Genomic DNA, 14,122 nt, shown 5'->3' with positions numbered 1-14,122 from the left:
GGAAAAAACATTGTAAATAACTTTGTGAAATAATAAATAAATGTATTTTTCCAAAAGAGTGTTTTCTTTGTCTTTGTGTTGTATTGTAAAATTACGCGAAGAAACCAGTGCTAACGGGTTAATTAACGAAGCTACTTTTATATGACATAACTTAATGTGATAGGTAATTAGAAAACTAAAGAAAACCATTTGTGGGAAGCGGGTGGGCGAGATCCCTGACAGATCCGTCCTACGGATGGGTAGTCTCGGTAAGCTAGGAGCTTCTCTTAAGAGATTGAATGAAACGTAAATTAGAAAAAATTAGGCAGAGCCTAGTGTTGACTTACCTAGAGTCAAGTCCTAAAACCTTGATCGGAAATTATCTTAGAGAAAAGGTTCGGTGGTTGTGCCAGAACTCCATTAAGGTTCCCTGAATCTTAACTTACTAGAAAAAACGTTGCACTCCATGAACCAAGGGTAACTACGATCGCTCCAATCAGACACAAGAAGCCCTTGTGGGACACCTCCGATGGAGCTAGTTGATGTATTGAGACCTCAGTTGTCAAATTAGGACCCTGAGCTTGCAGATTGATCCTCATAGGGATGGCCGGTACCTTCCATTTTTATGGAGTGGGCTCTAGGAAACCTAGATGATAGACCCAGTGCATTCTCGTACCAGGCTACGCCATCTAGGATAGTTCCTCGATGGACCACTAAAACGTGCTGCCACAGCAGGGAATTGTTAGGTAGACACTTGAAAGAGCAGCTGCAATCAAAGCTCCATGTAACCATCACATAGACATAAACCGTGACATCTCCTCCATGCCCTCAGGATATTGAATTGGTCGATGGTGCGTACTGCATCGAAATTTCAATTGCGCTTCTTTTCGATCTTTCTTGGCTTGCTTGTACTTAGCGAGCCACGTCTCCATGGATGCATGATACAACATACGAAAACGATTTACTTTCTTCTCCATTGCAACATCCATCATTTTTTCTACCCCATTTCTAACCACCACATCTCCAGTCAATCTATCATCGTCCTTCAGTAACCATAGCATACTCTTGTTTGAATCCACCGTTGGTAGCCACTATAAAATATGCACTAACACCTTTGACACCAGCCAACTTTCATCCATGCTACCTTATGGCCGAGCTCATTGTCGCACAAAGCCTTTCAGTGTTTTCATGAAGCACTTCAAGAATAACATCCATCGTGTATGGACATGTCCCGCAATCTCCACTTCATCTACAAGATGCACCAGGAGGTGGGTTTGTATCGTAAGCATGTTGGGCAGGTACTTCTCAAAGAGATAGACTGTCTCCACTGCTTTCCGCCTTGTGGATTCAATAGAGGATGTCTTGATCTCCTTCTATGAGATACATTGCACTAAATTTGACAACTTGTAAATCGCCCCACTTATTTTTGGAGTGAGGCATCTTGCGATTGCGATCGATAGTACAAACCGCCATAAATAAAGAAGCATTACAAACATTGACTAGACTCTAAATAGCAAAATACACAAGCCAATTACAATCGAACAAGTACAAACCTGACATATCTTATGCCAATCATGGGATTTTAGCCCTGATAGTTGATCGTCTTTATTAGAAAAAATGGATTGTAATTCAGGAGGTGCAAGCTAGACCAAGGGGTAACAAAACTTGGTCCTATAGTGACCCGAACAGAGGAGCATTCAGACCTCAAATGAAGAGAGTTCAAGGTCATAATCAGGGACAAAGGAAGAAAGCAAGGACAAATAACATCAACAACTTTGTTCCTACTCAAAGTAATGGCCAAAACCTCCGTTGTTTCCATTGCAACGAACCCGGTCACTTCAAGAGGCAATGTCCCAAGCTCAGCGGAGGACATCGTCAAATGCCTTTCCAAGGTGCAGGCCGCGGTCAAGGAGCCACCACCCGTGGAAGAGGAAGAACTGCTTGCATTGCCAATAGGCAAAAATGCGAAGAAGAAGAAGAGGAAGATCCGACTATGGAAGCAGAATTTGAAAGAGCGACAGTCCATGCCGCTTTACACAAGAAAGGACCAAATCGCCAATTCTCGGTGATTCAGACACCGTCGGACTATCAAGGTAAAGGTTTCAAAACCTTGATTGATTGTGGCAGTACACATTCCTTTATCTCACTAGCATGTGCAAAAAGATTAGGAATAGCCACAGTAGAAGCACCTACCCTGCTTGTGGAATTGGCAAACGGTCGTGAGGTAACTTGTACCAGGCAAACTGCTAAGGTGGAATTCTTTCTGGGAGGAAAGAAGACTTCAGTCAAATTCAGAGTCATGAATTTAGGTATCCATGAGTGTCTACTCGGGATGGATTGGCTTAAGCCTAATGACGCCCACATTCATTGTGGAAAGGGTCAAGTTTCCTTTCGAAACTCTGAAAGGGAATTTGTCACAACTCAAGGTGAGGCAAGAGTGCCAAGAATCCAATTAGCCAAAGTATCTCAGATCATAAAAGGAGTCAGAAAAGGATTACCCGTTTACCTGATCAAACTCAACAAGTTAGATCAAAAGCAAGAGTCTCATGAAGGACCTTCTTGGCTAAAGGAATACGCTGACGTATTCCCTGAGGAATTGATTGAACTTCCGCCTCCAAGAGAAGTAGATCATGAGATTAGGCTAGTGCCTGGAGCTGCACCAATTGCAAGGAGACCTTATAGAATGTCCATACTGGAAGCAATTGAGTTGAAGGAACAACTCAAGCAACTGTTAGATCAGGGTTACATCCGGCCTAGCAACTCACTGTGGGGAGCTCCAGTACTATTCCAGGAAAAGAAAGATGGGACACTTCGACTATGTATTGATTACCGAGGGTTGAATCAATCAACAGTCAAGAATAAGTATCCTATTCCTAGAATAGATGAGCTTCTCGATCGTCTTCAAGGTGCAAAGATCTTCTCCAAGATTGATCTCAGGTCAGGTTATTATCAGATAAGGATCAAGGAAGAAGATATTCCAAAGACGGCCCTCAATACAAGATATGGGCACTTTGAGTTCCTGGTTATGTCATTCGGGCTTACCAATGCACCTGCCACCTTCAATAATTAATGCAGGATATTTTTAGACCATATCTTGATGATTTCATGCTTGTCTTCTTCGATGACACTTTAGTCTATTCTAAACAGGAAGAAGATCATGAACCTCAACTTCATATTGTCCTTGAGACAATGAGGTCTCATAAGCTGTATGCAAAAATGAAGAAGTGTGCATTCTTCAAGCGTCAGATTGAATATCTGGGGTTCATAGTATCATCAGAAGGAATATCAGTAGACCCAGCCAAAGTCAGAGATGTGCTTGAATGGCCAATACCAGTATCCGTCAAGGAGATACGTAGCTTTCTTGGATTGACAGGATGGTATAGGGTCTTCATCAAAAACTATGCTTTGATTGCAGCACCTCTTACAGACTTACTAAAGAAGCAGACTTCCATTACATGGTCAACTTCCGAACAAAATAGCTTCGACAAATTGAAGCAAAGTTTGGTATCAGCACCTATTCTAAAACTTCCTGACCTCAATAAGGAGTTCGAGGTAGTAACTGATGCTAGCATTCTTGCCTTGGGGTGTGTACTTATGCAGGAAGGTCATCCAGTAGCATACTCTTCAAGGAAATTGAAGAGTCATGAAAAGAATTATGCCACGCATGATCTGGAATTACTAGCTGTCATCCATGCTCTAAAGCTTTGGAGACACTACCTGCTGGGTAACAAGTTTACTCTAGTAACCGATCATAAGAGTCTCAAATGGATTTTTACCCAGAACGAGCTCAACATGAGGCAACGTCGGTGGATTGAAGTATTGGAGGAATATGATTTTGAAATCAAGTACCGACCAGGGAAGGAGAATGTAGTTGCCGATGCACTCAGTCGCAAGGCATTCCTAAATTCCCTAATCTTGCAAAATCCATCAACGGCCAGATCTCTGGCTACAAAAGTATCTATGCCAAACAACCCTATACTTGAACTAGCTAGAGAGGAAGCATGCCATGATTTGGCCTACCAAACAATGATAAAGGAAATATCTACCAAGGAGCAGAATCAGAAGTTGCAAACTAAGTATCAGGAATTTTCCATTGATAATGGACTTGTCTACTACAGAACAAGGCTGTGTATACCAGCAAGCCAGTCATTTAAGCAGAAGATATTATGGGAAGCTCATGATTCTCCTTTTTCAGGACATCCTGGCTATGCTAAGACTCTTAATGCAGTTAGAAAGAGCTACCATTGGGAGAGGCTTAAAGGTGACGTTCTCAAGTATATCACTGAGTGTTTGTCTTGCCAACGTATCAAAGCCGAACATGTCATGATGCCAGGAAAACTGCAACCGCTTGACATTCCCCAAATGAAATGGGAATTCATCAGTATGGATTTTGTTGTGGGCTTACCCCAAGTCCAAGGAGGATACAATTCCATTATGGTTGTGGTTGACATGCTTACCAAGGTTGCACACCTGATTCCAGTAAAGACAAATTATAAAGCCTTCGACATTGTGAGATTGTTTATCAAGGAGATATTCAAGCTACATGGGTTACCTAGAAGAATCATTAGTGATCAAGATTCTCTCTTCACATCACACTTCTGGAGAGCTATCTTTGAAGCTATTGGGACTCAACTCTGTTTTAGCACCGCCTACCATCCCCAAACGGATGGCCAAACAGAGCGAGTAAATCAAGTCATCGAGGATATGCTTAGGGCATACTGTTGTCGAGAGCCGAAGAGGTGGATTCAATTCTTGCCTTTGGTTGAATTTGCCTACAATGCTTCTTACCAGCAGAGCATTCAAATGACCCCTTTCCAGGCATTGTATGGTCATGATTGTCAAAGTCCCCTAAACTTTTCTGATCCAACCTTAAGAGTTGAAGCTTCAAGACAAATGTTGGAGGACATGGATGATCAAATAAGGTCAATAAGACAAGACATACAAGCAGCCAAGGATAGGCAAAAGGCATACGCAGATTTGAAACGTCAAGATAGAGTCTTCAAAGAAGGAGACATGGTCTTCATTCGTGTACACCCTAAAAAGAGTTCTCTATCCCTAGGAGAATGCAAGAAGCTAAGTCCAAGGTATTGTGGGCCGTACAAAATCCTCAAATGCCTAGGAGCCAATGCTTATAGATTGCAACTCCCTGAGAACCTAAAGGTTCACAATGTATTCCATATCAGCCTATTGAAAAAATATGTACCCAACCCTAATCATGTACTTGATGACCAACAAATTGTAATGCCTAGTCAAGGAGTCCTTGAACTAAGGCCGGATAGGATCTTAGATGTTAGGGAAAGACAGTTAAGATCTAGAACCCTGAGAGAATGCCTCGTCCAGTGGAAAGATTATCCCGAAGAGGATGTCACTTGGATAGATGAAAGCTCTCTCAACCATCAATATCCCCAGTTTATCTCGAGATGAGGACATCTCGATTCCTCTAAGGGGGAGAGAATGTAATATTCCGCGTGAACTGCCTCAAATGAACATGATTTTGGATAAATAAAAATTTTTTATTTGCCCCCTATCCCTCCACCCGACTGACGAGCTAGAGGGGGAGGGAAATAGAAGGAACCATTAAGCTCCTTGGTGGAGCTCGGGATGAGGAAGGGGAACATGCGTGATGACACGCAGGGAGGGAAGACCCCCCTCCCCTCCACTATTTAAACGAGGGGGGCCGCTGGAGATCGGAGGCTGGAAGCCGTAAGGGTTGTAAGAGGCCGTGCCGCTGCAGGGAGGGAGGAGATGCCAAACTCCTGGTGACTGCTGTGGACCCAGGAGAGGTTGCCGCCATCTTCAGTCGCGGCCCTCGCCGCCTGGCTAATTAGCCGCCAGGCTGGGCCGACAGCCCAGTCGTTGATTTCCTTTTTTTTTCCCCCCACGTGGCTTGCCTAAGCTTCCAGAAGGCCCTTGGAAGATTCCAAGGGGCCTTCTTAAGCCCCTTTTCCATAAGGCCCTTGTTTGTCCCCCCCCCCCCCCCCCCCCTCAGTTTTAATCCCCTAAGCCCCCTTGTTCCCCCCCCTCCCGGGTTTAATCCCCCCTAAGCCCCTTGTTCTCCACCCCCCCAGGTTTTAATCCCCCCTAAGCCCCTTGTTCACCCCCCCGGGTTTTAATCCCCCCTAAGCCCCTTGTTCCCCCCCCCCCCCGCGGGTTTTAATCCCCCCTAAGCCCCATTGTTCCCCCCCAGGTTTAATCCCTCTAAAGCCCTTCCCCCCCCCCCCCCCCCCCCCCCCCGATTTTAAACCCCCCTAGGATTTTAAATTCCCTTTTTCCCTTAAGCCCCTCCCTTGACTTTGGGAACCTACCCCCCCGTGTCTTATTCCCCTAAGCCGTATCACCCCCTTATAACCCTTTTAACCCTTTTTCAACCCCCTCATAACTCTTTTCTTTTTTTTTTCCCACAACTCCCTAAGCTTTCCTCTTAATCCCCCCGTATTTCCCTTATTATTTTCCCCCCCTGAACCTAAAAATACAATTCATCATCATGGCCTCGTATGATATCCCGTAAGGGAAAAGTAGCCGTGAGAGAAAAGATAGGGAGGGAAGGTAGAGGGAGTGAAAAGAAGGAGTGAAGGAGGAAGAGTGGGAAAAAGATAAAAGAAAGGAAAGGGAGGAGAATAAGTGCTTTCTATTTCCTTCTACCCCAAGTCAAAATCCTCCAAGGGTTCCTGTGGTTGCAAAACCACACTCACCCATAAACTTTTTTGATCCAAAGAGACGGTGGAATTCCAGAAGAAAGAGGCTATCTCACATTCAAACTACAATGCCGCCAAAGAAAGTCCAAGGTGTAGCTGCGGGAGGGTCATCTCCCGATATCCATGTGGATATCTCACCCCAAAACCAGGTTTTTCTTCTTGGCTTTAATTCGGTTTTAAGTCGATCATGCAAAGAAAAATTGTTAAGGATAGGATATATTTGTTCGAGTTATTTGTAACCAAGGAGTTTAGCTTATGAATGACAACGTATAGAACTTAGTTTTCTTCAAATTGCATCAAGCATTATAAAGTACGAGCAAAATTATCCATTTACTATAGTAGTATATTTTAGTTAAATCCTAAGGTGTAGAAATTATATCTTGCACCATTAGCCTTATTCTTTTCGCAACGAATCATTGTAAATGGTTAAATTCATGAAAGGTTTCTTTCGATGCTCAAATTACTAGGAAGTTATCTTGAATATTTGCACATCTTAGCAAGGCAAGTGTTGTTAGTTGGCATGAGCTCATCTTTAAGGAAAACGGAAGTTAAATTAAACTGTATTGACTAGGAAGCAAATTGTCTCAAGGATAGCAAAACCATGACAAGACGATTAATATCACCTTCCAAAAGATAACTGAACCAATCTAAACATAGAAACATTCATACCCTAAACACTTGACTACTTTCCTTACTGTAGGGACAATAAATTCGAAAAGATAAGGAAATAGGGTTTGTCCCTAAGGTTCTTAAAAGAAGAAACCCTAGGCCTGACATACGTCAGCTTAAAGGATCTAAACAGATTATTCCATCGCAGGACTTGCGCAACAAGTAAGAAATCATTTAGCCTTGTGATTGATTCACAAGGAGAAAGGGTAGAAACCCTCATCAAGGATGGCAGATCCCTACGCAAGTTATCTTGCAAAAAGACGTATTTTTGGATATCCTTCTAAATAAGGAAAGTTGTAAACTGGAAACTAGCATAAGACACCTTGGGAACGAGTGCTGATACACTCAAAAAGGGAAGAACACTTCCTTAGCAGTTTGCCATACAACTGGGTTGTTTAATGGAAATGTTTGTGCTTGCTAGAGATTTTAGGGCTCTGTTTGAATTATGAATTACAAATTAAATGAGTACCTATACTTCAGGTTAAAGGCCTGAAGGAAGAGGCAGTTTCAGTTACCCCCGACTACCTGCCTAACCCTAACCAAGGGGGTTGTTGGCCGCGCGGGGAACGTGGACCGAACCCGCCGCGAGAGGTCTCTCCATTGAGTTCTACTTGGAGCAGGAGGACGCTTGGGTGCCAGGGGGGCTCTGGCCGTAAATCCCTCGCCTTCCGGGTCCTGCACAAGAGGCTAACATGACTCGGGATTGGATCTCGAGGCCCGCATACTAGTTGACGGGCGAAAGCTTGGAATAGTGATCCCTAGGGATTACTGGATAGCCTTCGGGCGGATTATGGACAAGCCTACGGGCGGAACTCCTTGTATTTCAATGATAAAATGATGAAATGTTAAAAGAACTTGCTTGATATTGTTTTTCTATGTCACGTGATAAGATTACGTGAAGGAACCAGTGCTTATTAACAGGGCTAATTAAAGAAGCTGATTGTTATATGTCAAATTAATGTGTTAGATAATTACATAACTAAAACAAACCGAGGAAAGTGCCCCAGAGTTACGTCTTACCCGATTTACGCTGTTTTAGGGGAACGGAATGGGACTATGCCTTATGGCAGAGAGGTTGAGATTTGCATCCCTCTCGTTTCCCATTCTCCTTGAACCAAGTGCAGCGTGAATCCGCTTCGGACCTGGCGTTTCTGCGTAAAGTAGTTCGCTTGGGTCTGACGCTAGTTGCTGTTAGCTAATGACCAGACAGGAAAACCCTAATTCCGGTCGATCCTAAGTGGGAAACGGCCAGGATACTTCCGCTATGTGGCAGACGCGGGAAGACCTAGATCACAAAACCCGTACATTCCATGGGAGTGCCGGGCGGAGTTTTCTAGACATCCTTTCCGATGGACTGCTAAGGCTGTCCTGAATAATACTAGGGGACACGTTACACACGGCGACCCCCTCCTCCCCGAATCCCGAAAAGTCATGCATAGTCCACATGAGAATGGCTCATATATTGGCAAACCCTTGACCATCATGCTTGCTCATATCTTCCACGGCGACCTCCTCCTCCCACAAAATCTTAAGCTCATCAATTAATGGACCGAGATAGACGATCATATTCTTGACTTTGTAGTGGCTAGGAAGAGCGAGCAAGCTAAGAATTAGGTGTCCTTCCTTTGTAGAAAGCCATGGTGGGATATTATAATTAACAAGGACTACATGTCACACACTGTAAGAAGTTGAGTGGAGACCAAATGGGTTCATGCCATCCATAGCAAGACCGAGCCAAAAATTCATTGGCTCTCGTGCTACCATGTGTTTGGATTTATGTTACTCCAATATGATATTGAGATTTCAAACACATGGTATTCTAATATTTCATGTTTTTGTATATGATATTCCAATATTGATAGGTATGGTTTCTTATACTTTCTCTATTTTCTAATGAAAAAGTGAACATGATAAGACCATCTCTCTTTGAGCCTCTCTCTCTCTCTCTCTCTCTCTCTCTCTCTCTCTCTCTCTCTCTCTCTCGTGCATGTTTATGTACTTTCTCACACACACACAAACACATATTTAGTGATTGACCTTGCATGTTGGATTCCTTTTACCCTGTAACTTTTGTAGGGTTTTAAAATGTTCAATCCATGCAATTTTCTTCAAAACCACTATTATTTACATGTTGATTACTAAACGCCAAGCCCATGTGATTTTTATTGTCTTATTTCAAAGATTGTTGGCAACAACAAGCAATTGGTATTTTGCTTAGTCCTTGTCATCTTGCCCATCGTCTCCACTTAGCCATCTTCCCCTAATCCAATGGAGAAAGAAAGATGCTGAAATGTGAGTGGATTTAGAAGAAAAATGATGGCATTAGCAAGTTTCATAACTAAAATGTCAAATAATTAGCTTATTCTCCCAGGGATAACCTTGAATTTCGATCGATTATAACAAAGTTTAACCAAGAAAAATACACTAAAAGATTTGAACACTTCCCTTCCCATTCCTCTTTTCATTTCAATAAGAACATCTATTTAAGAGGCATGCTTACACAAGACGTTTTAAATATCTTTCCTAATGAGTAAAGGGGCTTTTTTTTTTTTGAGAAAGATGAGAAATCTAAAAGATGCCTTAGTGGTGTGCCTTCTACCCAAGGTTGTAGCTTCAGTGGTTTGAAGGTGTGGGTGTGTAAAGAGGCTCAACATCATGACCTGGTGTGATGACAGAAGAGGTGCTACAAGTGGTTTGAAGGTGTGGGTGTGTAAAGAGGCTCAACATCATGACCTTCTGTGATGACAAAAGAGGCATCGCATGCCTAGTTATGTTGCACCTGTCGCGTAGAAGTCCATGGACCATGATGTTGTCGTGATTCACAATGTGGGAATTAGAGTGGGATGGAGTATTTTGGCAGAAGGACTATTTTGGAAGAAGGACCATGCAATAACATTGCCTTGTTTTTTAGTGTAGTTACTAGTGGGTTAGTTAAGATATTGTGCCAAGTCCGGCAGGTAATGCGGGTCATCAATAGTCGTACCGAATCGAACCTGGACAGCACGAGGGGAGCGTGTGGGAACGAACCGACAGGAGACGAAAACGGACCACAAAAATGGGGGCGGCGGTGCGTTATTTCTCACAGCAAGCCCTTCGTCTCTCATGCCTCGCCATCATGCTCAATCACATGATCATCCAACCAATCGGTCGGATGACTGATGCTCAGATTCATTTCAGAAGTCTTAAGACAACTTCCCACTATAATCCCCACAACACACACAAACGCTCATGACACTGTCTTCATTCACAATGAGCGAATGATGTTGCTTTCTTTCACGATGTGTGAATCATAGTGGGCGTTTGTCTACACCTTCTTCCATGAGAACCACTCAGGCATTGCTAATGCACATACATAATAATGACACCCATTTCAAGATGCTTTCATATTCTAATACCCACATGGCACAACCAGTTCAAGAGACTTGCATACACTCATAACCAGAACCCACAATAATGCTAAGTACATGGTAACCACAAGCGTTGTTGATATGCATACATAACAGCCAAAACCACTTGAAGATGCTACCATCACTGTTGAATATGTACATGGATTTGCAGAGCTAGAGAGAGAATATTATCACAGCTACATAATCCCTGCTAACACATACTATGGTTTACCAGGGCCATTACTAATGTTCATTGATATGCTTAGCCAGATGATGAGAATCATAGCTAGTTAGTACATGAAGGAAACTATTAGGGAAGAAGATTTTAAGCAGCCTTTGAGGCTGTGTTACATAATGTGGCAATTGTTAGCATTCTCATCACTGAACAAGTGGGTAGCATCCTCTGTTGACTGCAGAAAGTGGCTACCGCTGCTCTCTCCAATGCTTGAGTAGCTGCTCTGCCCATATCCTGCAGCACTTCCTGTGGCCACGTTAGACCTCGAGGCCACATGTCGGCTCATGATAGGAGCACTCATCATCATGCCTGGATTGTCCATAGCAGTGGTAAAGTCCAGCATGGGATTGAGTTCAATGTCTCCTTTCTTCACTGTACCACCTAGCCCAGCTGCACTATTTGGAACCTTCATGTTTCCAGCAGGTCCTATATTGACTCCAAGGCTGATACCTTCAACCCCTTTGTTTTTGCCCGTGTTGTTGCCATCCAGATGTTGACCTTCTAACCCAAATCTTGCAGTTTCGAGGTCCTTTGCGATATCAAGATTCTTCTGATTGCTGTTATTGTTATGATTATTGTTGGTTTTGTCTTTATTGTTGTGGTTGCTGTTGTTATTGTTGTTGTTAGTGGGAGTAGTGTTGTTGCCAATGCCATGGAGCTTGACCAAATTTGGCAGATTCCCACCTTTCACACCTGCAAAAGGTGTTGCAATCGGCCATGGCTCGGCAAATTTACCGGCTTTTTGCAGCTTCTGCACCAGTGTCTTGGAATCAACAAAGCCGACTACGGTGACCTTGCCAAGGCCTGAATCTATGTCTACTGACTGCACACCTACAGTTGGCAAAACAGAAGAGATTAGCTTATGCCTCCAACAACTCACGAATCGAGAAACAAATGCAAATTCCCATGATTCAAACAATTCAACTTCCGAACAAGGAAAAAACACCATTACAATTAACAGTCAGTATTCCCAGGACACATACAGTGGGTCTCACCTGACAGTTGCCACCAGGACCTGCTACATGACATAAGATCAAGGCAAGCTTGTACTAAACTTCTATTCCTTATGGCAGGCCTAGTAAACAAATTTCATGACACCACAGCTAGCATTCATCGTAAGCTATCAGTAGAAAGAACATCAATGGCAGAACCCTTAATCCTGACCTTAGACTACTCATTGTATGGCTATTTAGCTCTTGCACTGACTTCTTTGTTAGACACCTGTTTGATGCGACGTAGAAAATAAAACACCTTACTAGAGTGGGCAACGGGGGTATTACCATCCACAGAGGTGATGATCTTCCTCACTTTTCTTCTGCATCCTTGGCAATGTATGAAGACCTTGAGATGTATGGTCTGAGACAACACCAAACACAAAGAAAAGAGTCCAGTATGAGGAGATGTTAAAGGAGAAGAGGAGAACAATTGCCCACTATGCATCTCCAACATTAAAACAGAGGGGTTTCTGTAGCTAGAATTAAAAGCAAGCAAGGCCAACCCATTTCAGCCAAATTGCAGCTTGGAAAAGTTTAGTAGTAGAGCACTTGGAGTGCAAATTGAATGAGGAAGAATCCCTTAATGAGTAAAAATGAAGGTGACGCTGTTGCTTAAAGAGTACAGAATCATGAGAGAGAGAGAGAGGGAGCGCCTCGAACCTCTAATTTAGTGGGTAACTTGGTGGCCTCCTCCTTGGTCATTGTGCAGAGAAGAGTGTAATGTCAAGACAAGAAGGGAGAAGAGAAGACAAGAGAGGAGAGGGCCCAAGGGGCATAGACAGTGAGCCTGAGAGAAGACTTGCAGCTTGCATGAAGAAGGCAAGAGGACTGAGGAGGGATGACATAATATTCTTAGGATTTTCCAGGATTACTGGAAAAAGATACATGAGTTACTGAAATTAAGGCGCCTTTTTGGTCTGACCAAGTGAGAGAGCCCATACCATTTGGGATAGTGCGCCCATTGCTATGATCAATTGGTGTGTTACTGTAGCATGCACTAATTGATTTGTGCCACCCAGGCTGCAACCCAAGGCCTCGACTCTCACCCCACCGACACAATGAACTGTGAGAGCCTGGCTAGCCTCTAGGATCAAGACGCCAACATACCAACAAATACACAAATCTTCCATGGAGGTTGCTCCAATGCTAGGATAGCAAACATTTAATTTGCTAATCAAAAGAAAAAATGTTCAATCTTACTCGTCTCGGTTTTGTTGTTGACTATCTGATTGCAAAAAGTATTGAGATCCATAGCCAATCAAAAAGTCCAATGCCATCCACCTTGCTAAGCCAAAGCTAGGACATGCTTTAGAGTGGGTGCTAGCAAGGGAAGGTAGGGATTAGGGTAATCCACCTCCCCGTAGAGGGATTAAGGTAAGTAGGAGGAGTGGCTTCCCAAGTTGAGGCATGCCCTTAAGCCACTTTGGCTATAACGATATAATCAATTAAGCTCCCCACTAATGTTCATAAAAAAGTAAAGTTCGTTATAAAAATAAATTGTTGAATTTCAAAGAAACTTTCAAGATCTAAAGAAGGTTTGAAACCTTGAACTTTACTAAATTCCTATTTACTAGTATAAAATAGCAAATGTATGCAATTTGATTCCAATATCCCTCCAAATTTCTTGAGCTAAAGGTTCTTATATCTACCACCTAGAATGTTTGTCATGCACACTACACTGCATCATACATAGGTCAATCAACCTATGCAATTAGGCTCATAACCTAAGGTCAACTCGCCCACACACTCATTGACATGTGTTGATGAGTGTGTGGGCCTAAGGTCAACAAGTCCACACACTCATCGACATCTATCGAACCTTGATCCTCTTCATTGAGATAGGAGTTCATCTCCTTTTCCACATGCACACACCATCCCCTTGACCCTAGGTTTGGGAGAAAATGGACTTGTTTCATCCTTTGACAAGCTCACATTTTGGAAGTGCCTTCTCAAAAGGTTGTGAGAAGCAAATTTGGCTTCTTGAAAATGAGTTCTTTTAGTTATAAATTTGCAAGCAAATGAAGAAAGTACATGTTCAATTTTTAAAAATTTCTCTTCAATATACAAAGAGGGAGTATATGGTTGAGGAAAAATCAAAGATTGCATGCTTGGCCCTTGAGCAAGAGCCACTCTAGATTGAGGTGAAGATGTATGGTTAAGAAT

General features: G+C 43.0%; 1 protein-coding gene across 2 annotated transcripts; it reads right to left on the bottom strand.

The window, feature by feature from the left end:
* Positions 1–10,840: 10,840 nt before the first annotated feature.
* LOC148039883 (uncharacterized) lies at positions 10,841–13,104 on the bottom strand. Of its 2 annotated transcripts, none has more exons than XM_087695051.1 (3): positions 12,901–13,104; positions 12,245–12,320; positions 10,841–11,795 (listed from the first exon to the last, which is right to left on the bottom strand). In XM_087695051.1, the coding sequence occupies exons 1-3, from the start codon at positions 13,087–13,089 to the stop codon at positions 11,077–11,079; spliced, it is 984 nt and encodes a 327-aa protein (XP_087551177.1). In that variant the 5' UTR covers positions 13,090–13,104; the 3' UTR covers positions 10,841–11,076. The 2 variants fall into 2 exon arrangements, with proteins under 2 accessions (XP_087551177.1, XP_087551178.1); XM_087695052.1 differs by lacking the exon at positions 12,901–13,104 and adding an exon at positions 12,620–12,822.
* Positions 13,105–14,122: the final 1,018 nt, after the last annotated feature.

Source organism: Lygodium microphyllum, chromosome 2 (genome assembly GCF_053477565.2).
Source record: "Lygodium microphyllum isolate KBCC chromosome 2, Lygodium_microphyllum_v1.1.10, whole genome shotgun sequence".
Taxonomy (NCBI): domain Eukaryota; kingdom Viridiplantae; phylum Streptophyta; class Polypodiopsida; order Schizaeales; family Lygodiaceae; genus Lygodium; species Lygodium microphyllum.
Note: the sequence above shows the minus strand (reverse complement) of the source record. Positions and strands in the feature narration are given on the sequence as shown.